Consider the following 17147-nt stretch of genomic DNA (forward strand, 5'->3'; position numbering starts at 1 on the left):
ACCTTGAAAAAGTAACTTTACTGATTACTTGATTTTAAACCTAAAGTTAGATTACAAGTTACTTTATTATTTTCAGCACACCCTAACAACCCCACTTAACTATATATATATATATATATATATATATATATATATATATATATATATATATATATATATATATATATATATATATATTCATTGAAATTTGTCAGACTTGTTAATAACAGTATTCTCTGTGGTGACTTTTTCACTTGATGGTCTTATAACAAAAACTCAAATGTTTATTTAGCTTCCTGTAATATGAAATTTGGAAGAAAGTGTACACTCCACATCACATGTATTGGAACAATGACTATTTTTGATGAAGACAGACAACATTTGGTTTTGAGATCAAAAAAGTGAATATGCGATATATGAGATCAACAGTGCAGCTTTTATTTACAGGTACTAATTACATGGAAATTACAGATACACAACTTAGACGCATTATTTGGAGCGAAACACCTACATTTCAGATGAGCAAATGTATTGGAAAAGATACTTCAAATGACTTCAATAACTTCAATGTTATATTTAGAGTATGCTGCTGGCCGTTAGAACCTAAACTGTCGGATGTGCATATGGCCCGCAGGCTGGACTTATGCCATTGCTGCATTACAGGCTGTGTGCCAAAAACACATTTTGTAGCCAAGTCACCATATAGAGCAAGGTCAGCCAAGCAACCTTTCCCTCTGCAGTGTTAAACCTGAGGGAAGCCGGAGTATGCTCTGACCTCTGGAGATTTTTGTGTTGGCCGTCATTTAGCGTGTGGTCATGTACCCTCCGGCATGTCTGCCTGGGCCATCTGGACGGAAGGTCAACAGATGCTTTTGGACAGGGGACGAGCCAGTTAGCCAGTATTTGCTGTGTGTCACCCTGACGTGCTTTTAAAGATGGCCATCTCACTGCTCGGCCAGAGTGGTGACAACACTAAAAATAGCCACAAGAGACTGAGCATAACTAGAACGTAGCCTAGTTTTACGCTTAAATTGGTACATCTGAGTAAACGGGCATTTTACCATAAACCCTCCAGAAATGCAGACTTTCTAGGTACAAATTACAAGATTTTGAAGTGTGTCCAGTCATCCAGAAGAGAATTTGGCTCACATTCTCTGTTTCTTCACCACCAAGGATGATTTATGAGGGTGCTATTCCACACAATCATATCTATATTGTTCCTACAAAGTGTGAAGCATAGCCTTGTCTAAAATGTCTATTAGAATTGATTATTCCATCAATCATTCCATCGCTTAATGGAATAATCCGATAAAGATTTATTTTGCATTAAGGCGTATTGCAAAACCACTTTTTTCCCTGTTTACTGTATATTAATCGATTTATTTTTGTTTATTTGGTAATTTTTCGTGATTAAAAAAAAATACAACTAAACAACAATAAATCACACAAGGGGATGGACGTACTCACCAACCTTTTTTAAACAGACTCAGTTACTGGTTCGGTCATTGTTTTCCAAAGTGAACGTAAATGTTTGCAAATGTCTTTAAAGAAGGCAGAAATCAGAGAATTGCTGTTGAGAGGCTGAAATCAGAGGATTTGGAACATTTTAAGTCAAACAATGGGTCTAAACGATTACGGGATTAGTAAAATAGTTGTCGATTTATTTAATACAGAAATCGATTACCGTATTTTTTAAACAATGAGCCGCTCCAATGTACAATGTATTAGTTATACCAGTCCAAAAATGCATCATGAAGAATAATAAGAAGAAACATTTAAGTCACTCCCGAGAAGTCGCATTTCTTGGGGGGAAATTTCCGGTTCATGCACCTTGCGACAGATGAAAATAACAGAATTGAATGAAACCTGCAAATTGCCGTCATCATTTTTTTTCCATTTTCCGTCCGGGCACAAAATGGGAACTTGAAAAATTTCTCGTTTTCCATTTTGTCAATTTTCTTTTTGGAAGGAATATTGAGAAAACATTTTTGTGAGTCTGTGTATGTGTGTGTGTGTGTGTGTGTGTGTTTGGTTTTGATTTTTTTTTTTTGGTTTCTGTTTTGCTCTTTACTAAAATTAACTTAATAAATGACATCCCAATGATGCCTGCCATCAGAAATCATGCTCTCATACAGCAGATCTCCAATGGCATACTGACCCAAACATACTAGCTATCTAAAACCCTGAAGAATGTCTAAAAACAAAACAGCGGATGATCTAAATCTGTGAAGGAGCAAAATCATACAGTGAAGAGCTGTAACAGCTGGAATAGTTTGATCACAAGGAGTGGGCCGAAATTGAAATTGCCTGATGACAGGTGCAAACGTCTCGACTAGGATTACAGAAATGTCAACAACTGAAACTAACTAAAAAAAAAGGCGTCCAGTCTAGTTTAATTTGTTAATGTTGTTATATTTTTGGTCCGAAATTCAAAAGAAATGCCTGATTTTCGTCAGTTACACTTCAGTTAATTGTGGATTTTTCTTTATTGAACAGATGGGACCAACAAAACTGTCTGGGCGTGTGTTTCTTCCTATTGCGCTCTCGCTGCACAATTTGTTCTTTTCTAATATCTGTTTGTGTCTGTCCAACCTTCTCATATCTTGGCTCCTCCTCTGTCTCACCTCACTGTATTTGCTCACAATCTCTTCTCCCCTTTCTGTGGCAACCACTGCTGCATCAGCGCCTCACTCTCATATTGCCATGGTAACCAGTACGGGGCTTGTCGCCATGGTAACATATATCCCGATCGCACCATCAAGGGCAGGGAGAGGTTTTAGTGAGAACCTGAACACATTTTCCCACAGGACTCCCTGTTGCATACATATACACCAACACACACAAAAACACAAAAGTCTTCGTCGTCTTACTGTCCCGCACACATGCACAGGTAAAAAAATCGTAAGTTAATATTTTGTTTTCTTTTCCTTATTATTTTTCCTGCCACAGTGAAACTTGTTCTGCAGGCCCAAAATGAGAGTTACAGTATAACAACAACAAAAAAATAAGAAGAAGGTTGTTGATATTGAGCAATGCCTGCTTAATAAAGATGGAACATTTTACCCCCCCAAAAACAGTATTTAACGGGCAAGATGAGAGGGATCAGTAGGTTGATTTTGGATGCACTTCCTTGGAAATAAATGGAAGACCTCATAGATTCACAGAAGTAACCTACATGTAGAGGGCCAAAGCTGTGAAGGCAACGTGAGTACGACGGTGACACGGGGAAGTCGATTATCCCAATGCCAGCCAACAAACTTGGACATACCCTGGTTTAAGCAAGTTAACTCTTAAAAGCTCAGCGCTTAATACCGGACAATGAAGCTCTCGTAACCAAAGGCACTGGGGTCCGTCAGGAAAAGGGGAAATAATTGATTTTGGCTATCACACATGAGTGAGTCTCAATGAAATGTGCTCGCTCATGTCTGTGTTCAGAAAAAGCACATATATGGCAAATGCACGATAGGTACTTTGAATCTCTTGCTCAAAGCCGTTCTACCAAATTCTGGATGGACCGGGCAAAGGTGCGTCTCAGCCAGATGATTCTCATTAACCGATGATGAGAGGGCAGTTGCAGTTGCAGCCATGCTGGATGGCTCAGTGGGTAACACCACTGACTTAGGACGCAGGGAGTGGGGTTCAAGTCCCAGTAACATCCAGTTGGGTCCCGATTACGGAGGGGTGCCCATTACGTCGATCGCGATCGACCGGTCGATCGCAAAGGCATTGTGGGTAGATCGCCAGCCAGTCATCATCCGTCCTCACTGGTGTATTGCTACGTTCACACCAACTGCGTTGGGAACGTTTCTGGCGGTGCGTTTCAATTGGAGTCAATGCAGTTCGCGCGGGCGGTGAATGGGCGCGAACGATGGGTTTGAAGCGGTGGGACGCGGAGCGAAGCACCGGAAATCCGCCCATTCACTCCACTAGGCGCATATAAACAAGTCAACGTTTTTTGGGCATTTCGCCTCCCGGCAGCCAATTAGCATCGGGCGTACTACGTCACACACAGCCTCACAGCGTCCTTTTTTTTTTTTTTTTTTTTACAGTTCTTGAACTTTACCAAGACAGCAATATTGATAGCATTCGCAGAGTGTGCAAAAAAATTGACTTGTTTTATACGCGCCGAATGGAGCGAATGGGCGGATTGTTTTTCTGCAAATCTGCTTGAGGCTGGATATCAGCAGCTACTGTCCGGACTATGCGTCCCTGGCTGATTCCATACGGTGGAAGTCATCAGAGTAAAATATTTTTGTTGTTTGTATTGTGCTATATATAGGTTGATGAAGTCATGCAAGGTACACCAGCATATACGGTACATATAAAAATAATTCTCAATATATTTATAAATAATGTGTTTTGCATTTTAGTAGGTGGTAGATCATTTTGACTCGGTCGTGTCATAAGTAGCTTTCAGACTGAAAAAGTGTGGGCACCCCTGCTTTATGCTATACAAACTCCCAGCCACTGCCGGTCTCAAGCACGGATAAAAGAATGACCCGTGACCGGGAAAATCCGAAAGTCACTTCCTCTACTACTGATCTGAATTCTCCTGATGCCAAAAATGTTGTGTGCATTCCAACTCCTTGTTCAACAGAAGCAGCCATGTGGATTTCCTGAAGACGTTTTGTGCTACCAGCAGGTGACACCACTAGCATCAGATGAAAATTTACTGTAAAAGTCGGAATCATTTTAGGTAAAACAACACAGAAGAGGAAAGCACTGTGGAGCAACTTTGAGTCATTTCATCACCTCTTGCATTGCACTAGCAATGAGAGCAATGTTAAATGGCTGAACCAGGCACTCTTAAGGACCAGCATGAGAAAAATGTTTAAAGTGAAAGTCAACCCAAAAATGTTCTTGACAAGAATATGTTGTATGCAGCCCCGCTAGTATAAACACAGCATTCTGAAAATGGCATCACATTTGCTCATGGCTCAGGTAACGACCAATCACGACTCAGCTTCAGAAAACAGATGAGCCGTGGTTGTCGTCGTGACCTAAACCCTGAGCAAATGTGATGCCATTTTCAACCGACAGAAAGTGGCAAAACGGTCGGCCCCAGAGATGGCTAAAAACGGGTGGATTTTGCTGCTTAACTCACATTCCACAAAAGCAATATTAATCAGAATGCCGTGTTCAGACTTAGAAAGGCGCATAAAGCATATTATTGCAAAGAATTGTTTGGGGTTGACTTCTCCTATAATTCTCTGTTTTGAACCACAGTACAGCCAGAAAAATGCAATGTGACTAGACTGAAGTCAATAGAAGAAGAAGAACCGGTAGTGTTTATATATCAGCACCACTTTAGTTCCACAGTCCATCGCATTTACAGGCCTTGATCTTCAGATGGTTATGTTTTCATCATGTACAGTACATAAATCCAAGAGGCATTCAACTAGCTTTACTGACAGATTGCAGTGTGCCTACAAGACAAATTTCAGGTTGAAAGAAATAAAAAGCAAGGAAAGTCTCTTTGTGTCCTGTGTCGCTGAAGTCACTCTGCCAAAGGCAAAACCTTGAGGTAGGGTTGGGATTTTGTGGCATTTATTTGATCCCTGACTAGAATAAACACCGAAAGATGTGCTTGGATGAGAAAGCCACGGCCGCAAGAGTGAAAGAGACTTGGAGTCTTGGAGACTCTGTTGAATAAAAACATTCTGAAGAGATCTTTTCAACCCAGTTATCAAGGTGTTGCATTTTTTTCATCAGTATCCTTCACTTCAAACTACCGGTGGGAATCTATGGGTACCTCAAGATTCGATCCGATTCCGATTTAGAGGCCCACGATTCGATTTAATTCGGATTCGGAGGCCTATGATTCGATCCGATTGCGATTCCGATGCATCACTACATTGGCTTACATTTTATTTCCCATGTAAAGCACTGGTACCTTTTTTAAAACAAAAAACTCAAGGAAGGGCAAAGATTTATATTTCACACTTTGACTTCGCTCCGCGCGTATGAAGTTTAGCTTGTTCTGCCATCTTGTCACGTCTTAGCTCAGCCTAGCACAAACGTCTGACGTACAGACGCCCGTAATCGCTTGCGCATGCTTTTAGTTTTTTTAGTTAAACTTTAAATATCGATTATTAATACCTATGAATCGATTCAGGATCTTTTTAATACCTCGAACGAGATATCGAAAAAACGATTATCGTTCCCACCCCAACTTCAAACCCTTGTAAGGGGCGGCAAACTGACCGCTGTTTGGCTTGTTCAGCTGACAACGTGCTTCTCTTTCCGGCAATTTGATGTTGTTTTGCTCATTCAAATTACAAGCTTTATTTGTATCCTTCTCAGCAGCAAAGCACTCAATCATGGTCGTAAAAGTTATCTGCACCATCAGCGTTTACCATTGTAAAAGTGACACACCTTCGCTTTTGCCTTGTGCTTACACAGTATTAGAAAGTGCAGTCACAGCTTGACTATCTTTGATATCTTTAATATTTAGGGGAAGTACATTCATATTTTGAAGTATAGCCTAATAGATACTTCATTATTTATTATACATGTATTGCTTCTCCCATTACATCAGTTCAGAGTTTTTATCTCGACTGAGTAAATAGTTACTCATCTAAAATTACAGATATTGTCTTGTAATGAATAGTGTTACAGTATATGACTCGTGCTGTTTATCATCACAATATCCCATCAACACATCTCATCAAAACTGCTTTGGGTGACATTTTCAAAGTGGTAAACTGCCTTTTCATGCAAATTGTTTAACGTCTTGAATATTCATGTTGTCTCTTACTGTAAAATTCAAAATTAGCCTGCATTTTTTTCAGGTTTAAATGCAAATGCTCTGAGCAGCTTTTGTTTCATCAAGTTAAATGTATTATTGCAAAGTAGTGCTGAGAAATTAGGCAAATTATCTTATACACCGGGGAGAGGCGCAGAATACTGATTAAAGACAATTATAAGTAGAATGGATACGGAAAATGGTAATAAAATGGTACTCAAAAGTATCTCAATCATCTATCTTGCTTTTACTATAATTAAATGTTGTCAGTGGTTTCGTTTGCATGGACAAAATTTCTTTAATCCGATCAGAATTCAGATTAAAATTACGATCAGATGCACTGTTTTCATGGGCACTAAAAATGATTCGATTAGGATTTGCGCATTCATGGATCACATTTTCAATCGGAACAAATTATTTTGACATGCGCAGATTGACCAAATACAGAAGAAGAAACCATAGTGACTTCCATGTTAACAAAACATGGCTCCGTCTAGTTCTACTTTAAACGTTAGTGTTATGTCACATATTTTTCCCGTTTGTGCTTTTACATCGAGTTAACACTTCCTAATAGATTTTTGAATAATTCACCAGTTCAGTCTCGCGCCCGCCATGTCTTTCCCTTGCTCTGTTTCTCCTAGCTTCTGGGAATAACAAAAACGCGTCTACTGACGTCACAGACAGTGAAGACGGTTTGTTACGAAATTTCTGAATAAGTGTTTTCATACATGCCAATCATATTATAAATCGACATAGACCACCCCTCTCGTTCGGAATAAAATCTTGATCGGAAAGGGCTTGATCGGGTCAGAATATTACGAATGAGGTGTACATTTTTATTCCGGTCAGGTTTTTAATCCGAATACATTTGCCTACGTAAACATAGCCACTGTTGGGCGGAAACCTCCCATGTGCACATTTTTTCAATTTCATATTTTTAACCAATCAATACTATTGGTCAATCCCCACATGGGTCTACTATTTTTACAAATTGTTGACAAATCGTGATTATGCAATGTTAATGGCTCCATAAACATGCAGGGATTTTTTTTTTTTTTTTTTTAAAGTGATTGTTTTGGAAATGTGAGGATTCCGCCCGACAGCAGAAATTGGTAAACGTTGCCAATGATAAAAGTTCTGTTGGAGAGATATTCATTTGTGTTAATACATTAAAGTATTTGTGTTGCTTTGCAGGCGTTTCTAATATATCATAAAGCTGTATAGTAGGGGAGAAGCACCATGTCATTCACTCCTCTTAGTACAGTACAGAGCAATTTCTAAACCAATTCAAGCAATCGACAGCCATGATAATAAACAACTCAAAATAAATTGCTCTCTGACAGTCTCTATAAAGACTAATGGAAGTTTTAATACGGCTCTTGAATTGTACCTTGTGGAAGTGTACTTAACAAAGTGTGCAGTTCATTGAAGAGATATAAAACTAGAAGCAGAACAAAGAATTAAAATGAGAAATGATTCAGTGGAGATGTCAGTGTTTCACGAAATGAGGCATGAAACATTACGAAATGTATAATCAGAATGAGCTGTAATAATCATATGCATAAAGTCAAACTTTTTGGACTTAGATTTGTGAGTGATTTTTATGTATTATGTGTGGACATAATAATGCTATCTGCCGGGTTACAGTGCATAATGTTTATTAATTCTTGTGGGGGTATTTTACCAGCTGTTTTAAAAAAGTGTTCATCATTCTGCACACACAATGTCACAATGAAACAACGGCTTCGACACTTGTTTGTGATTCCCTTATCCATTCTGCTGTCATTGTCTTTTTTTTTTCCTTTTCGTTCCCATTTTCATGTAACTCCAAATCCAGGGTCTGTTTAGTCTTCATATTTGACGTGAAACCAACTGCACAACTGTACATCGCCATTGCCAACATGGCCGCCACGTGTGCTTCAGCCTGCTCTAGTCTACTGTAAGCCTGTTTCTTTATGACGACAGCAACTCAACCCGGAAATGTGACCAGTCTGTCTGTTGATGACACCACGCTGCCATTTAATGGCCATGTGGCAAATTGCAGCCAATTCTAGAATGAGCAAACTTAAACCGCTACTTTAGCTAGGGTGTTTTGAGAAGACTGTACACTATTTTCTGTCCGGGGTCCCTTGGTTGTCAAATCGAGGTTCCACTGTACACAACACTTAGCTTACTGCTCAGTAATTTGTCATTTGGGTGAACCGTTTTCTGTTCCAAGTGTGTTCCTTGATGTGACATACATCAGGGGCCCATTCTGTTGCTCCATTGGTCTAATTCGTCTAAGTCGCACATTCAGTAATAAGTGAACAGGCAATGTCCGATCCACTGCAACGATCATTGCCGAAACAACCTCTATATTCTCATTGTCCTTGTCTTTTCCTTTATAGGCTCTGGACCCCCTGCGGACCAGACAATGGTCATTGAGGAGTTCCGCTACCTCTCCCAGAAGCTCTTTGTGTCCATGTCTGTGTTTTCTGGTTTGGGAATCCTGCTGGGAATCATTTGCCTTACGTTCAATATCTACAACAGCAGTGTCAGGTACATGAGCTCATTACTTTTGATGACCATCAAACTCACTTTATACTGCTGGACTTAATGTGTCTTGTGGTTGTAGATATCATTGTATGTGAAAGGGGATAGTGATTTTTTTAAGAATATATTCGTTGCAGGCCCACTAGTTGAAACGCGGCATTCTGATTAATATTGTGTTTGTGGAATCTGAGTTAACCCATTAAGCGAGGAGCGCATAACCGCGTTTCTACCACTAGAGTCGGGAGCGCTGTTGCATCATTCTACCTTTAAAGCCAGGAGAGCGGATACGTTGGTGTCTTTTTTTCATCCAATTCTCCGTCTCTTAGCCAATTTAATGCATCAGAATATACACGTGAGGGTGACGCGAGACCGCGGAGGATGTCGTGGAATTTTTTCGAGCCGTAGGTAGGCTAATGGCGGACGCCGTCGATCGCCCGGAGCTCTCATAAGTAACGGCAGTGATATACTGTATAGACGACGTGCACAACCAGTGGAACCAGTCGAACGTAATAGGATATGGTTTGTAGACAATGACGAAATTGACGTCTTTGACAGAATAGAGAATAGAGGATGGTAATCACCACTCGATTTTTTTTTTTTATTAAAATGGTGCTTCTCTTGCACTGACACATTATTTTTACATCATTGATTGAAACAGTAAATGATAATAAATTCTGCCTGTGTGAAAGCCACATGTCTAAACGCTTTAATCATTTTGGAATTATGTTTCTGTCTGCTACTGGGGCTGAGATAGTAATCATTTTCAAGTGTTGAATTTCTGGGAAATCTTCAGGTTTTCAAGGGTAATTCCAAAGGCGACCGACGGTTTTGGGGAGCTGTTGAGACAGGCGCTTTAGGCATTAATGGGTTAAGCAACAAAATCTACCCGTTTTTAGCCATCTCAGGGGGCGGCCATTTTGTCACTTCTGTCGACTGAAAATGACATCACAGTTGCTCAGGTAACAACCAATCATAGCTCAGCTTCAGAAAACAGGTGAGTCGTGATTGGTCATTATCTGAGCCCTGAGGGTCTGTGATGTCATTTTCAGTCGACAGAAGTGACAAAATGGGTGCCCCCCGAGATGGCTAAAAATGGGGTGATTTTGCTGCTTAAAGGGGAAGCCAACCCAAACATATTTTTTTCAAGAATATGTTCAATGCACCCCGTGCCTGCGTGGGTTTTCTCCGGGCACTCCGGTTTCCTCCCACATTCCAAAAACATGCATGGTAAGTTGATTGGATACTCTAAATTGCCCCTAGGTGTGATTGTGAGTGCGGATGTTTGTCTCTGTGTGCCCTGCGATTGGCTGGCAACCAGTTCAGGGTGTCCCCCGCCTACTGCCCAAAGACAGCTGGGATAGGCTCCAGCACGCCCCGCGACCCTTGTGAGGAGAAGCGGTACAGATAATGGATGGATGGATGTTCAATGCAAGCCCACTAGTTGAAACAAGGCATTCTGACAAATATCGCGTTTGTGGAATAAGAGTTAATCCACCCGTTTTTGGCCATCTCTGGGGCAGCCATTTTGTCACTTCTGTCGACTGAAAATGACATTACAACTGCCCAGGGCTCAAGTAACGACCAATTACGGCTAACCTGTTTTCTGAAGCTGAGCCGTGATTGGCGGTTACCTGAGCCCTGAGCAGTTGTGATGTCATTTTCAGTCGACAGAAATGGCAAAATGGCCGCCCCCCTGAGATGGCTAAAAAACGGGTGTATTTTGCTGCTTCACTCATATTCCAACGTAATATTAATCAGAATGCCTTGTTTCAACTAGTGGGTTTGCATAGAACACATTCCTGAAAAAAATATGTTTGGGTTGACTTCCACTTTAAGTGAAGGAGTTGAATTAGGACTTTTACAGTATTTTTACTTCTCCTTTAGTACAAGTGTGAGTACTTTCTCCACCTTTGCTTGAGGTGGTCGTTTTACCTTCTGTCATTGTTTTGCCACTCGGCATGCATCACACTGCGTGCATGAACGTAGTTCCCTGTTGGAGGCTGCACTGCTGTCTTCTACCTGCATAATATTAAACAGTAGGGAGGCATGTTTAATGATGGTGCAGGTTCATTTCGACAGAGATATGTCAAGATTTAGTGCATTATGAAAGTGCCTTTATTGCTCATGGCAATTTGCTCAAAATCTCTAAATATTTGATGGGCATATTTATCAAGTGGTTGTTGTTTTTTGTTTAGTTTTATGTGAAAGGGTTCAAGCTCCAAGCGTTTCGGTGGATCACAGACTTTGCTGCTTTTTTTAGCTTCTTTATGCGTTCTTACTGTTTTGATTGACACTCACTGCTCTTTGGGGTGTCATTTTCAATTTTTACCGGGTAGTTGTTTTCAGGGAACAAAGCTTTCACTGAGCAACTTGCTCAGAACCCAAAAGAAACACAGTCTATGGAATGAACATAGCGGAACAATATGCAGTTAAAGGGGCAAGTCATTTCCCAGCAGGCTTTGGAATGGTGCAAACAAAACAAAAAAAGCTAAAATGAGAGTCAATGTTTTGTTTACATTAACCATGATGACAAAGCGCAAAAGAATGATTGTGTTAGTCGGAAATTGGATGTGCAAATGAGATACTTATGTAGCTGCTGGTTGGGAATACTGAAAGACATTCTTCTGAGATGTATCGCAATGCGTTCGTTCCTGAGGAAAAAAAAAAGACAAAGTGCAACTCAACTGAGATACTATTATTCACAATGATATGTTTAAGAAAATGTGTTTTTATCACACACGATAAGAAAGGTATTGCTCAACGAGCTATTACTTTTCTCAGCTTATTGCTTCCAAGAGGTTCTAATTGTTCATCAGAATTCACGTACAGTAAAGCATCCAAGCCGCAAAGATGTGGCAATAAAATGTGACAAAGATATGGCAAGAAGTGTGACATCATTGTGACGCGGCTGCATTTACTGTAACTGCAATGTGATCATAAACAGCAACACACTGCTTTGAATCGTCCAACGAATCCAAAGGAAAGTAGCACGTTTACCTTCATCTTAAACTAATGTAACCCAAAAGTAGGAAGAGCCAGACTATAAAGAAAGGAGAGGCCATAAAAAGCAATTCAGACCGATTTGAACTGAACTACGTGGTGTCCTTGGAGTCCCATCAGAATGCGCTGATGTTTTCTCTATTCGCCTCACAGCTCCTAGATTATATTTGCATGGTATCTGGGGGTTGCTATGATGATTGCTAATGGTGTAGCATCATTTAATGATACAAAACTGCGTCACCAGTGCCTCAATAGGACAACGACAATGAGGAGCTTTGTGTGTATGTGCAGTGAATTTGTGTGTCGTGTGTGTGTCAGCAAGGATGAGTGAAAGCTTCATGACGGGATAAATATTGACAGAATGAATCGTACATGCGTAAGGAAATATAAACTTATCGCCCTGAATGTTGATTTTTGTTTTGGCCGCAGGTATATTCAGAATTCGCAGCCGTACCTTAACAACATGACCGCAGTGGGCTGCATGATGGCTCTAGCTGCCATTTTCCCTCTGGGCATTGATGGCCTTCATGTCCGCAGGAAGCATTTCCCTGTTGTCTGCCAGGTACACTTTAAACTTCTCTCAAACCTTGAATTTCCTTCCGAGCGAATACACAGTTGCCATGGAGACAGGGCTTTATATAGACATTTAGACGCTAAGTTTTATCAGTGGCTTTGGGTCCCATAAGTGCAGTGAGGGAAATCCTGAGTCCTAACTATATAAAGTAAAGAAAATGAAGCCTGCTTTTGTGAGAAATGCTTTTAGAATCCCGACTAGTTTGATTAATATAATTGGAGTCTGAGGGTGGGAATAAACAAATTTGCAAATAAAGACAGAAACAAACAAGGATTGGATCAATTTAATATATGGGGAGTTCATAGCTATAGTTGTATTTTCACCGTTTTTTTTGTAGGATATCAATAATTATAAAAAAGACTGTTTCTAGACATACTAAAAGTGGAACTCAAGATTGAACACAATTCTTTCTGTTAGACCATTTTTTCCCCATTGCAATCAATTATATACTCTTAATTATACTGGTAAACGGCAAATTTTATTCAGACCTAGCTTTGTGACCCAATACGTATTTTGGATGCTGATGTCAAAAATGTTTTTGCTTTTTTGATAGCGCAACAGGTTTTTCTATATATTTTCATTTTTTTGTTTTTTCAAGTTTGACCTATAAAAGCTTGCGCAATACAGACTTTTACCATGCGTTTATATCAATGATGTTTCAGAAAACAATTCCACTTGTTGCCGAACCTAACCCTTAATTCATAAATATTGTAAACATATGACTATATTACTAATGAAATCTGATGTGCTACAGAAAAAAATGAGGCTAAATTCAGAATCAGCACGAAAAAAAAAATCTAGTAAATTTTACTTCTCTGATGAAAACAGTGTGTATTGATCGGCATTATAAGACAATGAAACAATAAAATCTGTACTTGGCCATTTGTTTGGGAGATAGGATGCAAAGTCTCTTGCAGCTTACTCTAAAGACGTAACCTGTTTTTTAGACTTGGTCATGTGACGTTCGCAAGCTGATGTCATTTTCAGTCAACAGTAAGTCATAGTAAAAGGAAAAATGGCAGCCCCCTGAGATGGATAAAAACGGGTGGATTTTTCCCCTTAATTCATGTTCTAAAAACAAAATATTAATCAGAATACGGTGTTAGACTAGTGCGTGTGCATAGAACATATTGTAATGTGAGAACGCAGCTCAGTTTTGACTGCCAAATGATTCCTATAAATATTATAAGGAATGTTTATTCCTCCACATTCAAATTAAAGTAAGCCACAGAAAATCTACAGCATCGTATATATAACAGTTTTTGGTCTCAAGTCAGTGCGAATGGACTGGAGTTGCAGGAAAGTTTCTGGCTAGCTAATGACTTTTGTATTCATTAAATGTTTGGCCTAGTATTAAAACATAACTCAGGTGAAGCAAATTAAGGTTTGTTTACATGATACATCTTTAATCACTGGGCTCAGGGGTAGGTCGATTTTCGTTTTAATGTTTAAACAGCGGCAAAGGCATTAGAGGGCTAATCCACACCCTGACTGCAGTGCTGTAGTAAGTAATCAGCTAAATTATTAAATAGATCCTTACAGATTGTTCAAGGGGAAAAAGCGTTAACAATGTCTAACATTGTTATCGTACGCCACTATTTTCTATTACAATTCAACGTTGTTTCCTCCGTCTCAAAAAAATAAACTACTGAAATAGCATAAGGAGTTTTGGCCAAATCCATTTGTGATATTTCCTAACATTATTATTGATGCTTAATGATGAAAATTCATTGATTAAAAAAATAAACAAAAAAGGAACAGTACTGATTTTGACTTCCAAATTGTTATCATATATCGTATTGATTTTATTTTAGTTTAGCCTATTTTCATCTGCATTAATTGGTTTAGGAATCTACAAGTATTAAAAAGTAATGATACTTTATAAGTGTGTACTATTTAGTACAGTTGAACCTCCAAAGTTGACATTGGTCGACCTCCAATTTGTTCTAATTGCAAACATTATTTCCCATATGGAATAAGTAATATTAAAAATGTAAATCAAACCGTCACAATCGTAAGTCCTTTTAAACTTTACATGCACTCTTTTTAGTAACATTCCAAGAGGAAAATGTAAATAACTGGAATGTATCTCTGTCAGGTTTATACTGACAGTTTTAACAAATAAAACAAAACAAAAAATATTTGGGGAAAATTACTAACTTCCCCTAAACTGCGGGAATATGTCCCGGCAGGGCAGATAGTATTTGTGTAAGAAAAAAAAAAAAAAACACTAACGGTTGTCTTGAAGATTAAACTGCTCACTTTTCAGTATGCCTCAATTCTTATTTTATTATTAGCACTAATGTACTGAGCAACCAGGACAGAGGATTGTCACTTCTTTTGCATGTTGCTCATCAGTTTCACGGTTCAATTATATTTCTCCGCTTTGCTATCTCTGGTACCCTTCTGCGATGGCATCACAAAACACATGCGCACACACGCACACACACGCACACAAAGCAAAAGCTAAATATACCTACATAGTTAATCCTTTAGAAGCTCACTAAGATGAAGTCTCATGAGATACTCGAAGTCTGACATCACATGGACCATGATGACTCAACACGTTTTGTGCAGTTGTTAAGGTTTATTTTTCTTTCCTTGCCTTACATTGCGTTCCTAATTCCACAACATTTAGAGTGTTTGACCTTCGAGCAAGGATCACTACGGGTCTGTTTGAAAAATAGCTTACCAGTAATGGGACATTGGGATTTTCTAGTATTGTTGTAGAAGGGATCATTAGAAAATGTAAACACTCGCAGAGATTTATAGAAATAGTGTTATTATTGTGAGAAATCATTAATTACAGTTGCAATTCAAGTATTGTTAGTATTTTCTTTTTAGAAAACCAGAGTAAATTCTAATAGTTTTGTTTTGGTGTTTTTCTAAACAAAAAAAACAAAAAAATACTGTTGAGTACGATTAAAGTACCGGCTCGATAAGCAGTTTCGTCGTAGTATCACTGAAGTTATAACGATCTCCGTCCCTATTTGTGAGTGACTTCTTTCATCACCAGATTACTTTGTCATGTTTTATTTTTGTAATTATGCCCATGTTCCTCTGAATTTATTTTGAATGCATCAATGATCTTAAATATGCTATATAAATAGCTTCCCCAAGAAATGGATAGCCTTTAATTGAAGTGAAAGTGACCTCAAGGCTTGTGTAGGTGTCACAGCTGTCCCCCGAGACTGAGAGGGGAAACTAATGAACAAATGAAATTGTAAAACGACCCCCTTACCGAAGATACAGTAATTACCTTTGCCATCTTAATTTCCTTCTTAATTGAAGGTCTTCCCTGGTGTTGCCCAGCACCACAGCAAAAGCCGATGCGCAATGCCGGCCGGTACCAAGTGAGAGAGCCTCTGAGAAGTTTAATTTCATTTGAAGGTCACTTGAGAAACTCTATTCAACTCAAAACAAGGCTTAATGCTGTCAAGTGTCTGTGAAGTTGATTTGGTTAATTTGTTTGATGTATGAATCCGAGATTCTGAGGTCTCTTATATCTTTGCTTGTCTAATAGTTCCGCCTTTGGCTGCTGGGTCTGGGTTTCAGCCTTGCGTACGGCAGCATGTTCACCAAGATCTGGTGGGTCCACACAGTCTTCACCAAGAAGGATGAGAAGAAGGATAAGAAGAAGGTAATTGTGAAAGGGAAACTGCGGATGGGATTTACTGTACGTGTGTTCCAGGAGCGCCAAGTTAAGTCTGGCCCAAGCTCCTCTGCCGATCAGCAGGGTTCAGCTTTATTTAATCATTATCTCCTTCAAGGGCAAGCTCCCCCAGCAGAGATGATGTATCCCCCAATCAACCGTTATCTTTTTACCTTTACTCACCCTATGCTTTTACAATTGGCCCACGACTTGCCCTTGAGCGTTCTGTATAATCTATTTGTCATTCTGCCAAGCCAACAAACTCTTCCAATTGGTCCCAGCAGCGACTCCCTCCCATGTCTCACGTGGCTTTCGCTGTTGACAGGACATCTTAGAGGATGATCCTGCTGTGACTCAAGAGCAAGACTCCTCCCAGCAAAGAGATGCAACATCCAACTGTATATTTATGACTAGCCTTTGCCGCCCAAAGTCAATCAGGAGGGGTATATTACTTAGATGTGAAAAAACGGATGGAGTGTACCAGAGCTGGGCAGTCCGTCCCGGGGCCGGACTGGTCGGACCCTCCGGCCCGGCCTTAATGAATAAGGGCGGGGGGTCGAGGCCGGAAGGGTACCCAGGTCAAGGGTGGAGGGTCGCGGCCGGACCGGCAAAAAAGGGTCCAGTGCCCAGCTCTGGAGTGTACATTATACACATTATTCACACCC

The 17147-nt window shown here is 39.7% G+C and overlaps 1 protein-coding gene across 1 annotated transcript in view; it reads left to right on the forward strand.

The window, feature by feature from the left end:
* gabbr1b (gamma-aminobutyric acid (GABA) B receptor, 1b) overlaps positions 1-17147 on the forward strand; it is a 179029-nt gene that overhangs the window by 141726 nt on the left and 20156 nt on the right. Inside the window, exons 16-18 of the mRNA XM_086014658.1 lie at positions 9112-9262; positions 12686-12818; positions 16354-16470. Of these exons, the coding sequence (XP_085870784.1) occupies positions 9112-9262; positions 12686-12818; positions 16354-16470 (401 nt within the window). The remainder of the gene's footprint in view (positions 1-9111; positions 9263-12685; positions 12819-16353; positions 16471-17147) is intronic.

Source organism: Filicampus tigris, chromosome 18 (assembly GCF_054856515.1).
Source record: "Filicampus tigris isolate MCC_2025a chromosome 18, RoL_Ftig_1.0, whole genome shotgun sequence".
In the NCBI taxonomy this organism is placed as follows: domain Eukaryota; kingdom Metazoa; phylum Chordata; class Actinopteri; order Syngnathiformes; family Syngnathidae; genus Filicampus; species Filicampus tigris.